At 43.3% G+C, this 20,009-nt stretch overlaps 1 protein-coding gene across 17 annotated transcripts in view; it reads left to right on the top strand.

Moving 5' to 3' along the window:
* svila (supervillin a) overlaps positions 1–20,009 on the top strand; it is a 30,003-nt gene continuing 9,994 nt past the window's right edge. For 3 of the 17 annotated variants that reach the window (XM_061265584.1, XM_061265571.1, XM_061265570.1), the window contains exons 1-16: positions 8,365–8,906; positions 11,489–11,552; positions 12,031–12,122; positions 12,196–12,259; positions 12,328–12,470; positions 12,534–13,242; positions 13,821–13,904; positions 14,692–15,495; positions 15,828–15,977; positions 16,513–16,547; positions 16,924–16,988; positions 17,393–17,523; positions 17,745–17,834; positions 18,076–18,370; positions 18,887–18,952; positions 19,423–19,849. In XM_061265584.1, coding sequence (XP_061121568.1) covers positions 8,849–8,906; positions 11,489–11,552; positions 12,031–12,122; positions 12,196–12,259; positions 12,328–12,470; positions 12,534–13,242; positions 13,821–13,904; positions 14,692–15,495; positions 15,828–15,977; positions 16,513–16,547; positions 16,924–16,988; positions 17,393–17,523; positions 17,745–17,834; positions 18,076–18,370; positions 18,887–18,952; positions 19,423–19,849 — 3,277 coding nt within the window. In that variant the 5' untranslated portion in view covers positions 8,365–8,848. Of the gene's footprint in view, positions 161–3,834; positions 3,995–8,362; positions 8,907–11,488; positions 11,553–12,030; positions 12,123–12,195; positions 12,260–12,327; positions 12,471–12,533; positions 13,243–13,820; positions 13,905–14,691; positions 15,496–15,827; positions 15,978–16,512; positions 16,548–16,923; positions 16,989–17,392; positions 17,524–17,744; positions 17,835–18,075; positions 18,371–18,886; positions 18,953–19,422; positions 19,850–20,009 lie in introns of those variants that run through there. The other 14 variants (XM_061265575.1, XM_061265568.1, XM_061265580.1 and 11 more) reach the window with 13 other exon arrangements.

Below are 20,009 nucleotides of genomic sequence, written 5' to 3'. Positions count from 1 at the left end.
ATTAAGTTTATGACAGGCGATGGTTCGCTGTGAATGACAGCGGTCGTATGTTGGTTTTTGTACATGCATGTGCAAACGGGATGTTCCAAAAGTTTTTTTTTTAGGCGACCCTTGGCTCTACTGGCGTCACATTGACGTGCTTCAACAAAGACAGCCACGGGTAAGTTGGGCTTTTCCTTGTTTGCTTTCAAAACATTTCGCTGCAGGACGTTTTACTCACCGGAGCGGCGGAGAAAAGTTTGGACTAATCGCATCAATTTCCCTGCAAATAGAAACACGACTCGTGAAGAAGCATTTGCAAGAAGTCTGGTTTAAAGTCCGTTAAAAAAAATAAAAATAAAAAATCATTGCCTGCTGTTCATTACGAGGGATTAAACATTTTGTCTGACGTCCGAGACGCTTCTCGGACAGGTGTAAAATTTTAAATCTACATAAAAGTAGATGTCCAATCTTTAAAGGTGCGGTCTATAGAAAGCCGTCTGAGCATGCATTCAATTAATATCCATCTAAAAGTCAATGCAATGCTATCTCCATGCTCACCAGCATTATTATTATAGGATGACTATTGTGCAATTTTACTCATTCTTCTAGTGCGCTTAATTGTCTCATTCAATCGAGCCTGTATTGGACTCAGCAAACAAAATATAGTCAGTTTGTTTATTCAGGATGTATATGACCTGCACAAATTGTAAATAGAGATCTTAATGAATTACTTGCAGCGTGGGTCATATTATTATGGGCGCATGGCCGAGTAACTAGCTCAGGTTACTTTTACAAGCTGTCATGATGCTGCATAGCTTGACAACCATCATAGCTTGACAACCATTTGTCATCTTAATCTGGGCCACAATTGTCACTTTTTCTACAATGATTTTATAAGTATGCAGAATTCCAGAGGATTCATTTTTTCTTGCAACTGTATGCCATCTACGTTATGGCATAGCCTAAGGTTCCTAATATTCATGTGGGAATGGCTTAAGTGTGTCCCGGGGTGATTTAGTTTCCCCCCCTCTTAGTTCAGAGAGAAAAACTGCCAGAATGCTTTTGTTACATAAGTCTTGTAGCATGTTGCGTCATTGTTTTGGGGGCCCAATCCATAAAACCGAAGCTTTGGATTCATGTGTGCCCCTCAAAGGAGGAGGAGGTTGAAGGCGAGATGGGCTATTGGAAGCAGATGCTCTTCTTTTGGGAGAGCATAATGGTGAGAGGAGGCCCCACCTGTAATTTACATGAACAATTGAGTCTTTTTTTTTCTTTTTTCTCTCCCCCCTAGTTAATGTTGTTGACTAACCATCACATCATGTTGAAAGTATGGTTTGGGAGTGCTGCGTTGCCATGACTTTGAAATAAAAACATGCAAACTAAATCATTCTCAATAACCGCACCTCTTTTGTTCTCACTATTTTTCCATTGTTCAGATGTCTACAGTTTTTTTTTTTGGTCTTAGATTTTATTGGCATTTTTTTTTGGATGACTATCATGCTGCAGATCACAATTGACTTAAAAGCAAATTTCTTTATTATGAGTTGTAATTCATCTAAATCTTACAATAATTTGCCTATAATGTTCGCTCCTGAGCAACCTTTTGGTGACTTCACTTCTTGAAGTCATCGCTTCAATCTAATTTGACACACATTTAAAGCAGGATGACGAAACAAAGCCTTAAATGGGCTGCTGAAGAATCCGCTGAATCAGCAACTCACTGTTTAATGTATCACAGAGACCGGCTGCAATATTAACACCACAACAGACCCAAAACAAGACATCAAAATATTATTTTAGGATTTTACCCTAAACTTCTGTAAATATATATAGAAGTGGAATGATTGCCAGATTACGAGAGCTCTATAATTGTTAACGGTGGTCTCCTGTAGCAACTCCATCCAGCTGCCCAACAGTTTGCTCCCGCTGGCCCCTTCCACTTCTCATTTGCAAGTTTCTTGCCGTGAGGCCGGGAGAGGTCAGTCCGCAAACACCCCCTCCCCTATGAAGAGCTGACATTCTTGTCTGCATAGATACCTGAGGCTCACACTGATTGGCCATCGTCGAACAATCCAGTTGGGTCTAATGGGGCAACTTTGCGTAGATGTTGGAAATTTGAGACCGAAACAGCTGCTGCGATGACACAATAGGCGATGTTGCCAAGCGCACGCACGCACGCACGCACGCACGCACGTATACGTGTGGTTAATTGCAGTCAGTCAGTAGCGGAGATAAACCTTCTTTGCTAATCTTCATGCACCACAAAAAAAAAGCCAGTTGCCTACCTCTTTAGCGCAAAAAACACACACAGTGACACACAATGTACGCACACAGCATGCCTGCATTTGAAATATTATTCTGGCATTTTTTATAGTGTAATGATTACCATCAGAGGGATGTTGACTCTTTTTAGTCTCGGGAATATGACTCATGCTCAAAGGCAAGGCTTGAGTCAGCGAGGATACAAAAAGCTTCTATATGTTGTTTTGCTTAATGTGGTCATGTTGCCCGATTGACAAACTGATCCTATTTCTGGATTGAAGCCTTCTGGTCGATCCGGCATGATAGCATTTCATCTGATGTCAAAATCATCCAAGTGCGTGACCTCAGCTGGTTATTCCCCACCAAACATATTTTGGCAGTTAGTGGTGATCACAAAAGAGGGTGAATCATGTTCATGTGTTTGTTGATGGTTCTTTGTGTGGCTTTATAATTCACCAACTCCTGGCCTGGCATGCTCACGACAGTGTTTGTTGTTGTGTAAACATACCCCGAATAACTACTTTATTGCAAGGACTCCTCGGCTTTTCCACTCAATCTGTGGCTACTAAATTAAAAATGATTTGTGCTCAGTCAAGTTTGCAAAAGGGCGTAAAATGGAGTGTTTTGCAAGAGAAACAAATCTTGATGAAAAACACCGGCTCATCTGGCTTCTCACCATGCGTTATGGGGAGTGGACAGCTTGGATGAATTAGCTGTGTTGCGCTAATTGAGACAGAGCAGTAAAGAAGAGGTGAAGTTGGGACTTTTTGGAAGCTGCTGTATTCATTTTTTGGAGATGCTGTAAGCTCATGTAAGTTTTATTCTGCCAATGGGCATGCATTGAAAAAATGGAACACAGTTGAGTTTATTTAATCATGGCCGAGTTATTTTTCCCACTTATACATTACATTTTTTTTTACTCTAATGCTTGATTCTGCTGCTAGATGGTTTCTGGACTTAGCATTGTGTTCAAATCTCTAAGCTCAGGCAGGTTATACCGGACCATAGATTGCTGAGTGAGGCTATTTCTGCAGGGCAAACACTTTGACACACCTCAAGTTAACATTTCAGCTTCTGTTTATATACAGTATTTAAGGGAGAATGGAGCTCATATATTAATTTATTTTTTCATAATAAGTTCTGTGGTTAAATATGACAGGCAGTGCCAAAAAACAACAGCAAGACAGTAGCAGGAATTGTAGTGGCTATACCGTTTATAAACACTAGAGGGTGCTGTTTGCCGAATGTTTATTCATTTCATGACACTGATCACACTTATTATGTTGCATAGTACACCAACTATTAATCATGCTTATCAATATTCAACTTTAGTTTAAAACAAGTTCTCTTATCTTACATAAGCCACCTTGTCATTTTTAACGTGTTCCACTTTGTCACATATGACTGCCACTTGTCACACTCATCATCTGATTGATCTGACTTGGTGTTGATGACGTGGGAAAGCACCGTTCTAAATTTATCACCCCTCCCGTTGGTTTCACGCATGCTGCAGATGTATCCACGACACATGGACCCCCTGAAGGAGGGTCGTAGATGGAAAGTAAGGGGGTGGGTGGGTGGGGGGTTTTGTTGCCACGGCATGTTGACCCTTCAGTCCATCTATTACGTCCCAGTAGTCTTGTTCCATAAGTCTCCAGCGCTCCAATCTTCCGAAAACAGGGAGAAACATCTAAAACTGACTGAACATTTTCAACTTCAAATTTAATGGCTGGCTAGGAAGATCAAGAAGGTATGTGGATTTTATTTTGTTTGGGGAAATCTTAAGCCCTGAAGGACAAAGTAATGAAAATGTTTTGACTGACTTGAAGTGTTTACTGTGATTTTTTTAATTTTTTTAATTATATAACAAATTTAGTTGGGTTGATGAAGATGATGATCCTGGACTAAGAATGTTATGATACATTTGTTGTGAAAATATATATTTTCTATTTTTCATTATTGGTAAAGTACAGTAAGTCAACTTTATTTCAATACTTGAATTACTTTAATTCATTTTGTTGGGAAAAGGAAGTCTCGTTCGGAATTCTACAAAACTATTTTGATCATTTATACATTTTGGTTAAAGTGTAAGTAATTTCATGTGTATTGTAAAGTATTTATGGATCCATGTGACAAATGGTCCAAGCTGTTTTGGATGTCAGTTGACAAGATTGATCAAAATAAGCAGTTAGTGTCAGACGGTGGCTCTTGAAATGTGACTCACTCTGCCGCTTTGACGACTAAAAGATGGTCTGCAGTTGTTCATTGTGCTGCACCTGCTCTTCTCCTGTCAGAACCCCGACAGAAATAGAGTGCTGCCTAGCACGGCAACACACACACACACACACACACACACACACACACACACACACACACACACACACACACACACACACACACACACACACACACACACACACACACACACACACACACACACCAAACATTCCCCCAAGTTTTTCCATTCAAATTCAAAAGCAACCACTTGGCGCTTGTACTCGCATGTGTGTTGAGCAAAACGAAATCATTTCAATTATGTGACACCTTTTTTAGTTTCATGTGCAAAAACAAACATTAAACTACTTTTATTCCTGAATGTCAAATAAAGTAGGACATATGCATGATTTTAATTGTGGTGATCTGGGTGGCTGGTTTATTTTTAAATCCTGCCCCAAATATATACACAAGCCCTGGTTTCGTTTGATGGTCTGATTTTGAACGTTGGGGGTGTTGTGATAGTCATCGTTACACCTCCCTTTTCTCAGTGAACGATTGTGGTGTCGCTGTGGTTTAACTGGTCTACCTCATTTTATCTCCTTATGGGGTCAAGTGCCAGTGTTTTGTCTTTGGGTGTTATTTAGGGAAACCTGAGCTTCACAAGGATCGTGTATTAACTGCCAGCCCAGTTCAAATGGATTTTGGATCTCTCTAGCCGTCAATGGCAGTAGTATTAGTCAAATTAGTTTTCAAAACAATTAACTTATGCACAGTAACCAGGTGCTCCTCTTTGTCTTAGCTGCAAATCAGTTTAGGTTTGGTGTCACATTTTAAGTCTTGTCAGAAGGCCTAATCCCGGTCACCTCACGTGGTGGTCTTAAGTGCATATTTACCTTGGCACAACCTCTTCTCATTTATTTAAAACCCACCAGCCCTCGTTTATGGAATTAGCTGTGAATTATGACGAGCTACTAATAGTCTTTGAACTGTTTGTCCCTGACACTGACCTGTGATTCGAACTCTGTTAGAGGCTTCCTTAGCTGCAGGTATGGGCATTGGCGGCCATTTTTTTTTTTTTTTAACAAACCCCCCCAAAATCTAAAAAAGAAAATCCTGGTGAAGATTCATTATTTCTACCCGACGGGGGACAGATGTGGATAAGAATTAGAAATTGGAAAATACCCAAAGGGTCTGAGGGATCCAACCACATGGGGGTGACGGTGCCCTCTGCCCCCCTCCACTAGCGCCGCCCGTGGATATGGCCCTGTACAATATAATATACAACCAATATTTTTTTAGACTCTTGTTTAAGAATCTAAGGAATGAGAGAAAATCCTTCCCACCAATTCCTCTCTATCCTTTGTAATGTTTTTCTCCTTCAGGTTAGCGGTTCCAATTGGGAAGCTGTCCATGGCACTTAAGCGATGGAAACAAATCGCCGGCAAATGCAATCAACCGCGTATTCTGCATTTTGGAGCACCCAAGACCAGATGTGGACTAAGTGTCAGAATGAAGCATACAAATGTGCGTTCATTCTAGGGCGCCTGTTTGTCTACAAAGAATCATGATTGCAATTTGCAACAGGTATTCAATATGCAGAGATTGGAGGGACAGATTTCATTCAAGTGAAATCACAGCTTTGTTTTTTTTGCTTTTGTTTTTAAATGAGAAGCATCGCTAGACTTCCGGAGCACTTCACTTGTCAACACAAAGTTGAGAATGCTTATCTGGTTTATTTTAAGAAAGCCATGCCAAAGTGTGCGTGCTGCCGTCTGTTAATAGAAAGTCAAATTGTTACATGAGGTCAGAATTGTCCTTGTGTGTCTATTTTTAGTGGGAATGGAAAGTTTTGTGTTTGTGGCGGTTGTGATAGGGAAGCTGATTATGAAGATTGAAGTCGGAGGTCTCTCATACAGTAAATGAATAAATTTGACTTTTAAATAAATAAATAAAGAAATACTTCCTTCCTTCTTTTCCTGTGTTTTCCCCTAATCTGAGTTTTTGGAGCAGGAAGGTGATGCGGCCATTATTTGTGACTGCTAACAGACCTGCTGCAACGCTATTGTGTACCAGAGGTTGTCTTGAGGGCAAAAATAATTGTCTGGAAGTGTTTATCTAATAATGACTGACTGCACATGTGAGCTTGTCCAGGCTGAAATCATCCAGTTTAGTTGACTGAACATCTGGGGAGGTGATTAGTGGAGAGGAACAACTTTGTTATGCTTGTCTGCTTCTCTGAGCTGTTTAATTTCACTTTTGTGATTCGCTGATACAATTTGATATGAGTAGAATTATCAACAAATTACCACTTCACCTAATAGAACTCGAATTTATTTTGGCTTTAGAGTCAATTATATATATTATATTTCACTTCACAGGGTTGCTTTGTGTAGTTGTTACAGTTTAAGTTTGCATTCGGGGACATTTTGAGATTTTTACTCAAAGCCGATATTTTCTTTGGCAGGTCTGGTCTCGTATGATATACAATTGAATGCCGCATAAAAAAAAACATGAGCATATTCCTACAATCCTGGTTTTCAATGAACCCTTTTAATTTCAGATTTAGTAAATGTTATAGCAGAGAGAGACGGAAGAACAAAGGTCCGGGGCAAGTGATAAATGTATTTCTTGGCATAAAAATGTTAACCACAAAATGATGTGAACATCAGAGGAAATTATTGTGGACAGTCTGCTTTAATTCAAGACCAGCGACCTTTTCGTGCTCTCTTTGAGCTTTGCTGCAGTTTTTTTTTTTTTTTTTTAAGGAAAACAATTCCTTAATAGTTACTGTATCCTGGAATCAATCCACAATTGTTTGTCACTGACCTTTGACCCATTCGGCTCTCTTTGATCCAACTGTAATTTCAGGTTCGAAACATTCGCAGATATTTCTCTCCATTAAACTGACCCTAAAATTCTCCACCAAGCTTTCAGACCCAGAGAAGCGTCGAAGCCGTAACCTGTAAGGTCTTGCCCGTTTCCAGCAGTCATCGTTTCTAATAACAGGGTAGTAACCATTTTTTTTGCGGGGCTGATCTCATCTTTGACGGATGAGTCAAAACACACAAACATTACCAACAAGTGAGACGGACATACCAGGTGTTACGTGCTCGCAAATGCAAGAAGTGATGATAGCATTACAGAACGCAGAATTTCTCTTCGGTTTGGAGCTGCGCGTTTACGTGACCTCATCTCGGCCCGATGTAAAGATCTTCTCAACCCAGACTAGGCTACCAAGGTTTTCTATCTATTATTTTGCTTCCCATTATTGCGAATCGTATTCGTAGCCCAGGGAGATGAATACATCATGAATGACCTAGCTCACGTTGACAGGTTTACCGTGTATGCCGGAGATAGATAAGATACACGGCGGCGTTTTTGCCGTCAGCGTCGGAATAACCACGTTGGGCTCCATGCCAGGCTCCTTGTGAGGCCTTCTCAGTGCAGCGATAAGCTCATCGTTGACACCCTGACGTATACGACAGCTGTGAGTCTGCAAGTTTTCGTGTCCTGTTTTTGGCATTCACATCTGAATTAGTGGTTGATGTGTTCTTTGAGGAGGAGAGGCACATTTGGTGTAAAAATATGAATTGGTCGCTGTGCATATTTCAGGGTAGGGGACCGTGCCCCCTCGCCCCCCCCCCCCCTGTCTAGCGCCGCCACTGCCTGTTGGCTTTGTGCTACTGAGTTAGATCCAGTTGCTCTCCTACGTTCATATTTTGGTATTTTCTTATTCCAATGCGTTTAATCTTATCTGCCTTCCTGTCTCTGTCCCTTTTTATTTAATCCTCGCTGGACGAGGAGTGGAATTTCTCATCAGGCTGAGAGGGTTTTTTTCTGCTCTCTCCTTGTCCCTCTCACTTTGGTTCACTCCCATCTCGCCACTCTCCCCTTCCCCTCATGTTCAGCACGGGTTTCTTTGGCACCCCACTGGTGTTTAGAAGCCAAGGATTTGGAAAGCAGCGCTCTCCTCGGACACTCCCATCTTTTTCTTGCCTCTCGCTCACTCACTCATCTTTTCTTTTTTCGCTCCTCTGTGTGCTTACTCAAACCACTCGGCTGTCATTTGCCTGTGTCATCGGGCCTCGGTTAATGAGCTTAGCATGTGCATCAGCTTTGCATGTTGTTGTTGTGGTGCTGGTGGGTTGGGAGAAAACTAACCAGGACCTCCTTTCCTTTCCTGCAGCTAGGCTCTTTACGCTCTCTCCTCCCTGACTCGAATGCTACCTGACTTCATCGTCTCTCTCTCTCGCTCTCGCTCTCTCGCTTCACTCTGTCCCAAAGCTTTGTCAAAACTGCTTTGTGCTGCATCACCGCTTCTGCGGCTGCAGCGCTTTCCTTTTTTGGATTCACCATCTCCTCGAACTTTTTTGGTTTGTTCGCCAAAATGTACCGGAACCCGTGGATTTCCAATTATCTAAGCCATGTCAAGTTTTGCGGTGAAGGTAAGAGAATTGGATCTCTTCTGCTCTGGTCTGATGTTTTTGGAGTTGATGACAGATTACTCCGATTGATAAAATCACAGAAGTTGTCAGGTGATGCAGAGCAGACTTGCTTCTTCTCTGCTCAGTGTCCTTCTTTCCCACCAGCTGTCATTGCACCGCAGCTGGAGCCTCCAAGGACAGCCGAGCAAAGATAAAGCACTCTGACATTTTTTTTTTTTTTAAGGAAAGCACCTGGTCTCAAACCATGAGAAACAAAAAAACATATTCATCTTAGTGATGCTCTTTAGACTTATGTAATGAACCTTTTTTTTTAATAATATATCTGAAAGTGTCAATCAAAACTGACTATTAGGGTTAATAATTGTATTGAATATTTAATTTTCTTTTTGTGATATATTTTTAGAAAACTTGTAATAGATAATATATATGGACAGTATGTGATGGAGTCGGAAATAATTTTGCACTGTTGACTGATCTGTGGCTGCTTCTCATTACCTCACGTCTTTGTGATCTTCCCCGAGTGTTGAGACCTGTTTCCCCCAGGAGGGAATAGCTTGCAATCCACAAGAAGCCGCTCACAGTTTGAAGCTTTTATCCCCGATGATCGCTTGATTGAACATTGATGTTCTGCCTGTTTTCTTGCCCAGGACTGAATTTTTTTTACTTTACTTAGTACTCATGATCTAAAAGAACAATACTTAAAGTGCTCTATGGTGTCTGGTTTTAAATTAGGATTATTCCGTCTTTCACAGTTATTGGCATTGAAAGGCTAATTGGCTTATTGTGGAGCCTTTTTCTTAAATCTTAACATGTTTGCAGCCTTGGCCTCGCCTGGGGTTTTGATGCCCCCCATCTGTTTTGCCTTCTAAGCTGTTCTCAGTGAGGCTTTAGTCACAATTTGAAGTTGTCCTCCTCAATGAATGATGAAGGCTGACTGAGATGTGGAATTGCTTGTAGACGTCTACATGCACACGCACGCGCACGGTGTGATGTAATGCCGTCAGTTAAAGCACGACACGTTTTTTTCTTTTGGACGCTGTAATCCCGAGCATCAAAGTTAATCCTATATCACACCTTGAACATATGCTCTGGCCCTCTTGGCTCTTTGGTTTTGCTTCACTCATGTTGCACTCGTGTTGATATTTGGTTTCCTTCTAGACAGTTGATCTTTTAATAGATTTGTATTGTGAACTCTGATGTGATTACTCAAAACCCGTGCTTAAGATTCCGAGGAACGGCTCAATGATCCATGACATCATTTTTTGACAGCTAGGGTATCGTTAAGAGGCATTCCAGGAGATATTTTTTGTCGGCTCTAGTGTTTCTGTGCAAACAAGCTCCATTCGGTGTAAAGCTGATACATTTTAGCTTTCAAGTATTTGTACACAAAATATTTTGTTTACAGCAAAATAGAAATGACTTCAGTGTCTGCATTTACTTTCTTGAGATTTGTTATATACGAAATGGTCATGTCAGTTTGATTTTTCAGAGTTGGATGTCTTCAGTGATGCTATAATGATTTATTTTTTTTTCCCGGAATTGAGCAATTTGTACACACTGTGTTGTTGTTTCCAAAAATCTTTCGCCATTGCTGCCAGTATATTCCAGTGAAAATAACATCTTTCTCTACTTTGTGTGTGAGTCGCGCCAGAAAATAAACACTTTGATGACTTGACTATTTAACAAAGTATCATTAATGACAGATTTATAGTCATTGATATTTTACAGAGACATCCATTCATCAAGATCTGATGGAACACTGTTTTCTTGTTTGAGTCGGTTTTCTCGAGTTTTTCAATCACACCATTAGTTCGCCGTCAACCGAAGACGGACATCGTCAGGTCTTGCGCGGACCCTATTCCGACCAGCTGAAACAATACCGGACCCCTCCCCAAACACAAGCAGGCACACTGCCCTCTGTAAATAATCCTTCTTTCTTCCCATGTATTCAAGTGGGACTGATTTAAAGCATCAACGCTAATAGAACCATCTGATAAGAGATTAGGGTGGTAGAATGTGTGTGGGTGTTCGGGGTGAGCTGTCTCAAGGGGAAGATTTTGGGTGGAGCAAAGTGAAGCCGGTGGTGTGATTCAGCCCTGAAGTGAACTTTGAGGGGGATGGAGTGAGACCACATGTTTGTCATGAAGCTTCATGGATCGAACCACTCGGGTCCAAGAATTGCAACAAACCGACTCCGAAAAAAATAGACCTTGTGGAGTGGACAGTGTGTTTGTGCTTTTAGGAAGTAAGAGTCGTTTCTCCTTGGACTGTCTTTCATTTTTCAGGCCGCTCGGATACATTAATGTGCTGGACTCTCTCTGGCATTGTCCCAACTTGCACTTGCACATTAACCTTGATGTGTGATCAGACTTAACAATCCCTGTGACACTGTTTCTAAAAAGACCCCCCCCCACACACACACACACACACACAAATCCTTAAGATACAAACGCAATGACGTCATTCCATAACGACTTCTGCATCTCGCAATACGACGTTCGTAGAAGAGCCAGCAAGCTTGCTTAATGATAGGTTCTGAAGACTAATACTGATCATGAAATATTTCTATCCTCTCTTCTCAGGACTCCCAAGTGACAGCTCTATCACAATTAGCAAAAGCAGATTGCTTCAGAGGAGAGCTCTTAGGTAAGATGGTATAAGAATGACATTTTTGACTCTATGAATAAAAATGATGGTAAAAATACAACCAGTGTCTATGTCTAGTTAAATAAATGCATCATGTCACCTTGCTAGCTCTTACTGCAGCGTTAGAAGCACTACTCTGCATTCTGGCAGGTTGTCAAATACTCCACCCAGCCTGCTACGTTACCTTTGCAGCAGGAACGCAAGCGTGGGAAAGAAACCGGCATCGTCAATGGAGTTTTGTAAATGAGGTTCAACAACAATGTGGTTTCTGGAAGGGACAAAAACACGCAGTGTAGTGTTTTAATTTTTCACATCTGGATCAGATCTTTTGCGCTTTTAGATTAAATCCCGAATAACTGAAGGGAGATTCGTTGTGTATCTGTGCGAGTCGAGCTGAACTGTATCGTAATTCAAAATCCTTGCTGAATGGGATTCCTGTTTCTAAAGGCGGTAATACGACTTTTGTTTTAACCCTCAGCTTCCAAAAACAATTCTCTTTGGACGAAAAAGGTGACCCAATCAAAGTTACCAAAGATATAGATGTTAGTCTCCTGGCTAATCTCAACAAAGGTATGTCATTGTTTATATTTTTAGTTTATTTTTGCAAATGATGGTCAACATTTTAATCACCATCCTTTTTAAGTCTCTGAGTTGAGGAAACGATTTGAAGGCATCACCACAAGCACGAGTGACTTGGAAATGAACAGGTGGGGAGATGATGGCCTCCTATCGAGTCTACTCGTGATTAAAATGTCATACGTGTCCACGTGCTTAGGAAGGAGCGCATCACCCGGCGATTGGAAGGCATCGAGGGGGAGCCGCATCCATCGGTCCTGCCCAATTTGGTGGCCAATCGTCTTCTGGAAGAAGATACACCGCGATACACGAGAGCTTCTGACTCATGCGAGCCACGTGGTGGTGAGATCCTACAATGACTCAATAGTTGGGCATATCGAAAAGACTAACGTGCACCTCTTGTAGTTACAGTGCAAAGATATGGAATGGAAGAGTTAGAAAATCCAGATAGTATGCAGCCGCTAGTTCCTGAGCGACAGTCCAGAAGTCAACATCGATCTGATCCGAAGGCCTCCAATCACGCTGATCACAATTCATCACCATCATCCAGCAAAGGTGGTCCAGAGCTAGAGTCCAAAGCTGAACGCATTGCCCGCTACAAGGCGGAGCGCCGTCGGCAGCTGGCTGAGCGTTATGGTATCTCTTTGGACCTGGAGCCAGACATGGAGCATCCATCCCGCTACACTCGTCCTCTTAAAGAGCCCGATGGCCCCGAAAGGCGTAACAAAGCGGAGTTTGTCCCGGATGAAGAAAGAAACCTCGCTATGACTTCCACCGGTAGTCCGAGGCGAGGGCAAAGCGCACCCCAAAAGAGCCATCCCGAGGCGGGCTATGAAATGAGTCGAAGCAGAGTGGATTCTTTCTTAGAGAGGGAGCGGCTCCTGAACCTGGAGAATCAACGCAGAGCAGCCGCTCCTGAGCCGTCCACTTACATGGATGTTACATCATTGTCCTCCAGCGCCAGCGTGCCTGCTCGGGACTACACCGGCACAGGCGCGCCGCCAAGCTCGCCCAAGATGAGCAGACGACCTTCTGTCCCCTCACCCAAACACGGCGTGTCACCTGGTGACTTCTTTATCGAGCAGCAGGCCCATAACATACTCACCAGACATGGGTGAGTACTCTGGTTCTTTTCCCTTTAAAAGTGATTGTCTTGTTACCGTGAACTTAAAATGATCTGTTTTCTTTGGCGTATTCCCGTGATCTGATTTGATCCGACCCTTCTTCTCGTTTACGCCGTGACAAAATATGACGCATTGAGAAACCTCTAGTTCAACTCTAGGCCACGCTGTTGTAATACTGCTAGCAACGGGAGATGTTAGTGGGGGGTCACGATATCTTTATTCGCACTCCTTTTCTTGAATGCCCGCTTACCTCATTCGGACACCCTGTTTGGGCTTGCCATGTTATTCTTCTCAAGTGCTGGAAAGTGAAGTTAGTGTGCAGATTGGTGTGACTCATTGGCAACATCTGTCCTACACTAGGGCATGATGATATCACTGGTTTACGATACAACTCTTGGTCATCTTCACTTAATCAGTTCCATGCAGGACTGGACTGGCCATGTGGATTACAGGGAAGATGTATTACACACGGTTATGAGTGTGGGCATACATCAAAATATCAGGGCCATATTTATTTATTTATGTATTCAAATGTCTTATTATACATATACCCTTCAATGATGTACAGTACAAGGGCAAAAGTGTGCCCTGATTGGTTCCTCAAGACTGACGCTGATGGCGACACCCACACCTTAATCAACTGGCCCTCGAGGTACCCCCAAAAGCTGGTTGTGGCTACCCCCAAATCACCCGCGTGTTCCTGTCCCCATCAAGACTTAAGAGCAGTCATTCTTAAACTGTCAGTAGAGGATGTAGCGCTACTCCTTAAAACCTTTTCCTATATTTAATTTTAAGAGTAAAATTGCAGTTATGCATCATTGAAGATCTCCAACGGATCACATGACAGCTAAGAATCTCTGCTTTTGAGCTTTGACAGCCAGCCGGTCCCATCGTCATCATCCTCACCGTCCCGAATTTCAATTCCCTTTGCTAAGAGCGTAACTTCATTCTCAACCTCATTCTGGTGTGAACGGTTGAACACCCCCCCCCACCCCCCTCACTGGAATACATTGAAGGGCTGTACCATGTTATACAATAACATAGAAGCTATTAACCAATTGCAATATTGTAGAGTCATATTTTGCAGGAATAATGCCGTGTTGATTGATTTGTGTTAATTAATTCTTGTCGTGTATATTCACAATTAAGATGAGTATTTTCTATTTAAAAGAAATACACGGTATATTTATGCACTATCATACATACAAATTCATCTTATTGCATCGAGGTTCCGGCGAAGCCTGAGGACAAAAAAAAAAATCAATCAACTTTTTGTCCCAGCCCAAGTACTGATCGTCCCATTTCAGTTGTTAAACTCGACAATAAAAACAAAGCAGTTAGGCAGAATCCAATTGAATGACTAATTTGATCATTAAATACAAATTTACTTTGGCCTGGATACAAACGTCAACATTAATCAGCTCTTTGTCTCCTTGAAGAATTCGAGTTAGGGAGAGGCTTGCGAAGGAGGACTGTCGTCAGAGGAGCCCAGAGCCGGCAAGTGTCGCAGAAGCTCCGACATATCGCAGACAATTTCAGCACCAGCCGTCTGCGCGGTACACCACGGAGCCAACCATTCCCCAGCAGAACCACCCTCACCATCACCCGCAAGCGCTGCTTTCTCCGTCCCGGCCACCAGGGGCTCCAGATATTACCGGTTATCCCAGTTATCTGTCCATGACCTCTGGCGCTCCATCCAAACTGGAGCTGCTCCCAGATGAGGAAAGTGAGGAGACGGGCGACGTTCGGACAGAGGGCCTGTTGCGTTGTAGGAAAGCAGTACTACCCTCAGAGGTCCGCCGCAGGGAGAGGAGCGCCGAAGACCCGCATAGAGGAAGAAGAGATGATGAGATGAGGTCCTCCAAAGCGTTCACTGAGATTGAAGAACCTCCAAGAAGAGGCCACAGAGGCAGAGCCAGATGGGAAACACTTGAGCCCTCCAGACACACAGAGCAGACCAGCCATCAACAAGAAACCAGCAACAGGTCCAGGGAGCGTGAAAATCTCATTTATGTCCAGAAAGGCTTGTCGGCATCTCACATCCAACCCAAAGCAGCGCCGATCCATCCTGTAGCAGATCTCGGTGATCAAGAGCCAAATCATAGAAGCTTGCGTCACCATTCGCAGGAGGCCAAGAAAAATAACGCAGAGATTCACCAGGACAGCCGTGTGTCTGTGGCCCAGCTCAGAAATTCGTACATGGAAAGCTCCAACACTCCCCCGAGCAGACGCAGAGACGAAGCGTAGGTGGAGATGCTCTGGAAGCTTGCGCTTGTTTGCTAACATCAACTGCTGCCCTCTGATTAACAATCAAAATCTATCATGCTGCCGACTTGACGCCTTACTCATCTAACGCCACGCCTGCTTCTGCTTTATCGGCGCCGTCATTTGTAATTGCGGCCAATAAATTTTCGTATTTTTAAAACTACCCCACGCATGTGCTTAACGTCTACGTTTTGAGTGTGCAGTTAAAGAAATGAATGATCGCCGCTCACCTCTTTCTCTCTCTCTCCCTCACATGCTGTATTTTCTTTCCTTTGGGTACTTTTTGCCTTCTCCTCTGCGGGCCCTCCAGTGATGCGGCGAATCAGGGCCAAGCAGGCTACCGAGCCTCTTGCAGGGGCCGCAGACCCCTTCACTATATCTATCCGGGGGAGTGTAGAAAGACATCAGAGAGGTTTAGGACACAGCCCATCACCACTTCTGAGCGCCAGGAGACCGATAGGTACCGCGTTGGATGCAGCAATGCATGGAAAAACCAAAACATGCATGAAACCGAATTCTTAAATGTTTTGTTTCTGCTGTATATGCACTAAGTCCATAATCAGATTTCTATGTGAGCCAGAAAATGGAATACATCCCTTAACTCATTCCCTGCTTGTTCCTTTAACATAGATCTTGGACGTCTATAGGCGTCAACGGCAGTGAATGAGTTAAATACGTGGCGAGAGAAATAATGTTTTAAGGTCAAAGGTTGTTTCTGTTAGGCCTCATAGCAAGGGTTATTCCATGTGGAAAGCATGAATTGTCCTTTGTTAGGATCATAGAAGTGGTCAGTCATGCCGCCTAATTCGCAAGCTTATTTTCCTTGACTGTTCTTCTAACACTCACGATAACATTTTCAGCATACCGTAAGTGTCTGCCTCTCACCAAAGTGCTTCTTGTGTCAAGAGCGACCGCTCTCGGTTTTGTTCCTAACAGCTCGTCACAGTTTTATCCGCATGGAGGTCTCGCTGATTGGATTTTTTTTTTTTTTGAAGGTCCTGTGTGAGCTCCGAATTGACTTCCAATCAAGGTAAAGTGCTTTGACTTGGTTGTTTTTCTGAAATACGAAATATGTGTCAATTCGGTTTACAACCGTGCGATCCGCCCCACCATATATAGTCGGTAGCAAATAGGGACCGAGGACAGAACTAGTGACTGACCTCACTGTTGAGTCCGAGACAGGTGTGAGTGGCACAGCTGCACGAACAAACAGTCTGAAGGATATGTGACATGACATCATGCAACAAATATTCTCTGTGATTGACAGTTGCTCTCTCTGTTGCCTTTTTGAGTCACTATACAAAAAGAGGACTACTATGGTAGAAGGTGTGACGCGTAATAAAATGTATGTCTAAAATTTGCACTCACTGTAGGTTAAAAAAAAATATTTTTTATTGTCTGTGTAGCTGATGAAGAGAAGCTCGATGAACGGGCCAAGCTGAGCGTAGCGGCCAAGCGCTCTCTCTTCAGGGTGAGCTTCACTTTCCCTCCGTGACCTTTCCCGTCTTTGACATTTCATGCACATGCGTGCGACTTTTATGCGAGTGAGCCCAACTTTAAGCTCGGTGTACGTGTTTTTAATCAAAAACATTTTATTTGTACTCTCTGGCTCACTGTGTTGCACTTAACAACCTGTAAAAACGGATTTGTTTTCACTGCATTCTTTGGATCGGTGTGTTGCAATAGAACAAGCATTCCCTTCTGCGTGAGTGTGAAATTGGCCTCAAGCATTTTCTGTAGTCTCTGGACTCTTATTTCCAAACACTTGCTATCGTTGTCGTCTAACCGTTGCCAATTCACTCACGGCGTCTCTTTGCAGCCGGACATTTTCCGTGTAACATAACAATTCGTTGACACGCCTATTCTAATTATCAGGAACTGGAGAAAAACATTGGGTCTGGCAAACCCCGTTCGAGGAATGCTGCAGTCGACCGAAGGCTGAGACGGACACAGGATCGGTCTAGAACTCAGCCAGTCACCACCGAGGAGGTGGTCATCGCCACCACGTGAGTCATCCACTAGCTCTGTCACGAGAAGTAATCTAATATTAGTTTGCGCAACAATATTTCATTTGTAAGATCCGTCCATAAATTTTCGAATGAAATGTGGAGTTGTGTGGACTGACAAGCAACCTTATGAACTCCTCTCCCACCAACACTTCTGATTTCTCTTTTCTCTGTTAATGTGTGTTGTTACACTCGTGTGTCCGTGTCCTGGACTACTGTAGCGCCCCCACTCATGTGCCACACACCGTTCACACGGCTGTAGCGCGCGTCTCTAGCCCCACCCTTGTTTGCAGCGCCCTCGCTCCGAGCAGGTATCCCGGATATGTGTGTGTCCGGCATAATTCGCACCTGACTGACTCTGTTATTAATCTTCATTAATTGCTTGAAAAAAAAAAAAATATCCTGGCATGATTTTGAGGTCCTGTCTAATTTACAATGCGACTGATGTGTTTGAGTCTGAAATAGTCAGCGCATGAAGAGTGCATTTTCTTCGATTGCGTGACCACAGCTAAGTATTTCCTTTCTGTTCCCTGCGCCTCATCCTCCCCGCAGTCTGCAGGCATCATCGCATCACAACGCCAGCGCCCGCGAGCAGGCGCCAGACGCTCGCCGAACACCGCCCGAGCAAGAGCCCCAGAGCTGCAAGCAGGTCGCACCAATGGATGATAAATCCCAGGCCCAGGAGGAGCCTGACCTCTGCACGCTCAGTCTGGCGGAGAAGATGGCGCTGTTTAACCGGCTGGCTCAACCGCCCACCAGAGTGACTCGCGTCAGGGGGGACACGCGTCAGCGCAGGAGCAGCGCTCGCTATCAGACACAACCTATCACTCTTGGTGACATGGAGAAGGTAGGGCAAGAACATTTTCTGTGTCTGCTGACATTCTTAAATAATCTATTATATTATTAAAAAAATCAAATACTATATGATATAATAACCTAAAATATTATACATTTTTTTAATGTTTGCATAAAAGCTACAATTCCTGAATAGTAGATATTTTATTTTATAGTCATAAGTCACTATGTATGGCTGTATGCATCAACTTTGCAAAAATAACCACCAAATTGTTCCGTTCCAGTGAAAAATAAATGTCACAATCATGGCAAATGGCAGTTGCAAAAAAAGTCAGTCGGAAAAGTGCACCCAAGCATGAAGGCAGTTGACTATCCTTTCCAAATGCACTCAGTTAAGGCATCAATTAAAGTCGCAGAAACTGGCAAAAGGAAATTAGAAGAAGAAAGAAAAGAATTTTTAAAACACATGAATTTGCAATTGGTCCAGACCTCTCACATAAAAAGAAGTAAACCAGTAAAATCCCCCTTTTTTTATGTTAGCCAAAGAATTGTGCGTATTTCCACTCAGGAGTCTTCAGACGTAGACAGCCAGGATGAACAGGAGCAATGTGAGAAGCCGGTAGAACTCCACCAAGTAAGCTTGCCCTCCTTCCTCAGGGAGGCGTGCACTTGCTTGCGACAATATCGACCAAGCGCTCGTGTGGGGGGCCAATTCTCAGAAATGACCGCACATTTCTGTTGGCACATCACGTGGCTTGTTTCTCATCTTTGCATGGCCAAGCGTCTGATTTCGGCCTGACTCAATATCAACATGTCGGCCAAGTGTCACTGCAATTCAATTTTTAAATGGGAAACCGTTTCAGGTCTACTTCCTGGAGTATGATTTTGGCTACAGCACGATGCATTGCGTGTAGGTTGTAGCTGGCATGTGATTGTGCATTGTGATCTTGAGCCACCCTTTGATGGACAGGAAGTACATCAAGCCGGTCAGTCCGTGATGAGTCAGCATGTTTCTCCGTAATTCGATGAGGCGATGTTTGTGCGCGGTACAGCGTCGCTTCTATGACCAATTTCCATGCTTTCCATTTCTCTTTCTTTTTTTAGCTTCACAATGATGGAGGTTCTCAGTTTGAACACCTCCCTTCGTCCAGAGGAGGAACGCTATCCACTGACCACGCAGGAGACATCCACGTCACTCGAGCGGCAGTTGAAGCCAGCGCCCCTGACCCGAGACCCCACGACCACCAAACTCAGCCTTATCGAGCCTCGCGACATGCAGAGGAAGAAACAGAGCGGGCAGGGGGGAAGAGGAAGCTCCCCTCTCCCGAGAGAGAAGTCAGGCAGGCGGCTCCGCCTCATCCCCATGCTGGAAGAGAGAGAAGGGAGGAAGAGGAGGAGCAGTGGCGATCTAGAGGGAGGTTGGATGAAGCCATGCTTAACTCAGACCATCACATGTTGATAGAGAGGCAGGAACAAAAAAATGAGGAAGGGGACCATGTAGCCTTCCAGAGGCGGAGAACATTCAGTGAAGGTGAGGACTAAACATTTTGATTTCATTTGGTTATTTGTAATGTGTGCTCTTCAAAATATTCTTTTCCAGTATATTAGATATTGTCATTTATAAATATAATTAGTTTTGGTTTTTTTAGTAAAGGTCATTATTGATCCTATTGCTGTGTTTGTCTACAACA

The sequence above is a fragment of the Syngnathus typhle genome, linkage group LG19 (assembly GCF_033458585.1).
Source record: "Syngnathus typhle isolate RoL2023-S1 ecotype Sweden linkage group LG19, RoL_Styp_1.0, whole genome shotgun sequence".
Lineage (NCBI taxonomy): Eukaryota > Metazoa > Chordata > Actinopteri > Syngnathiformes > Syngnathidae > Syngnathus > Syngnathus typhle.
The sequence above is the reverse complement of the archived record's forward strand: the minus strand, read 5'-3'. Positions and strand labels throughout refer to the sequence as shown.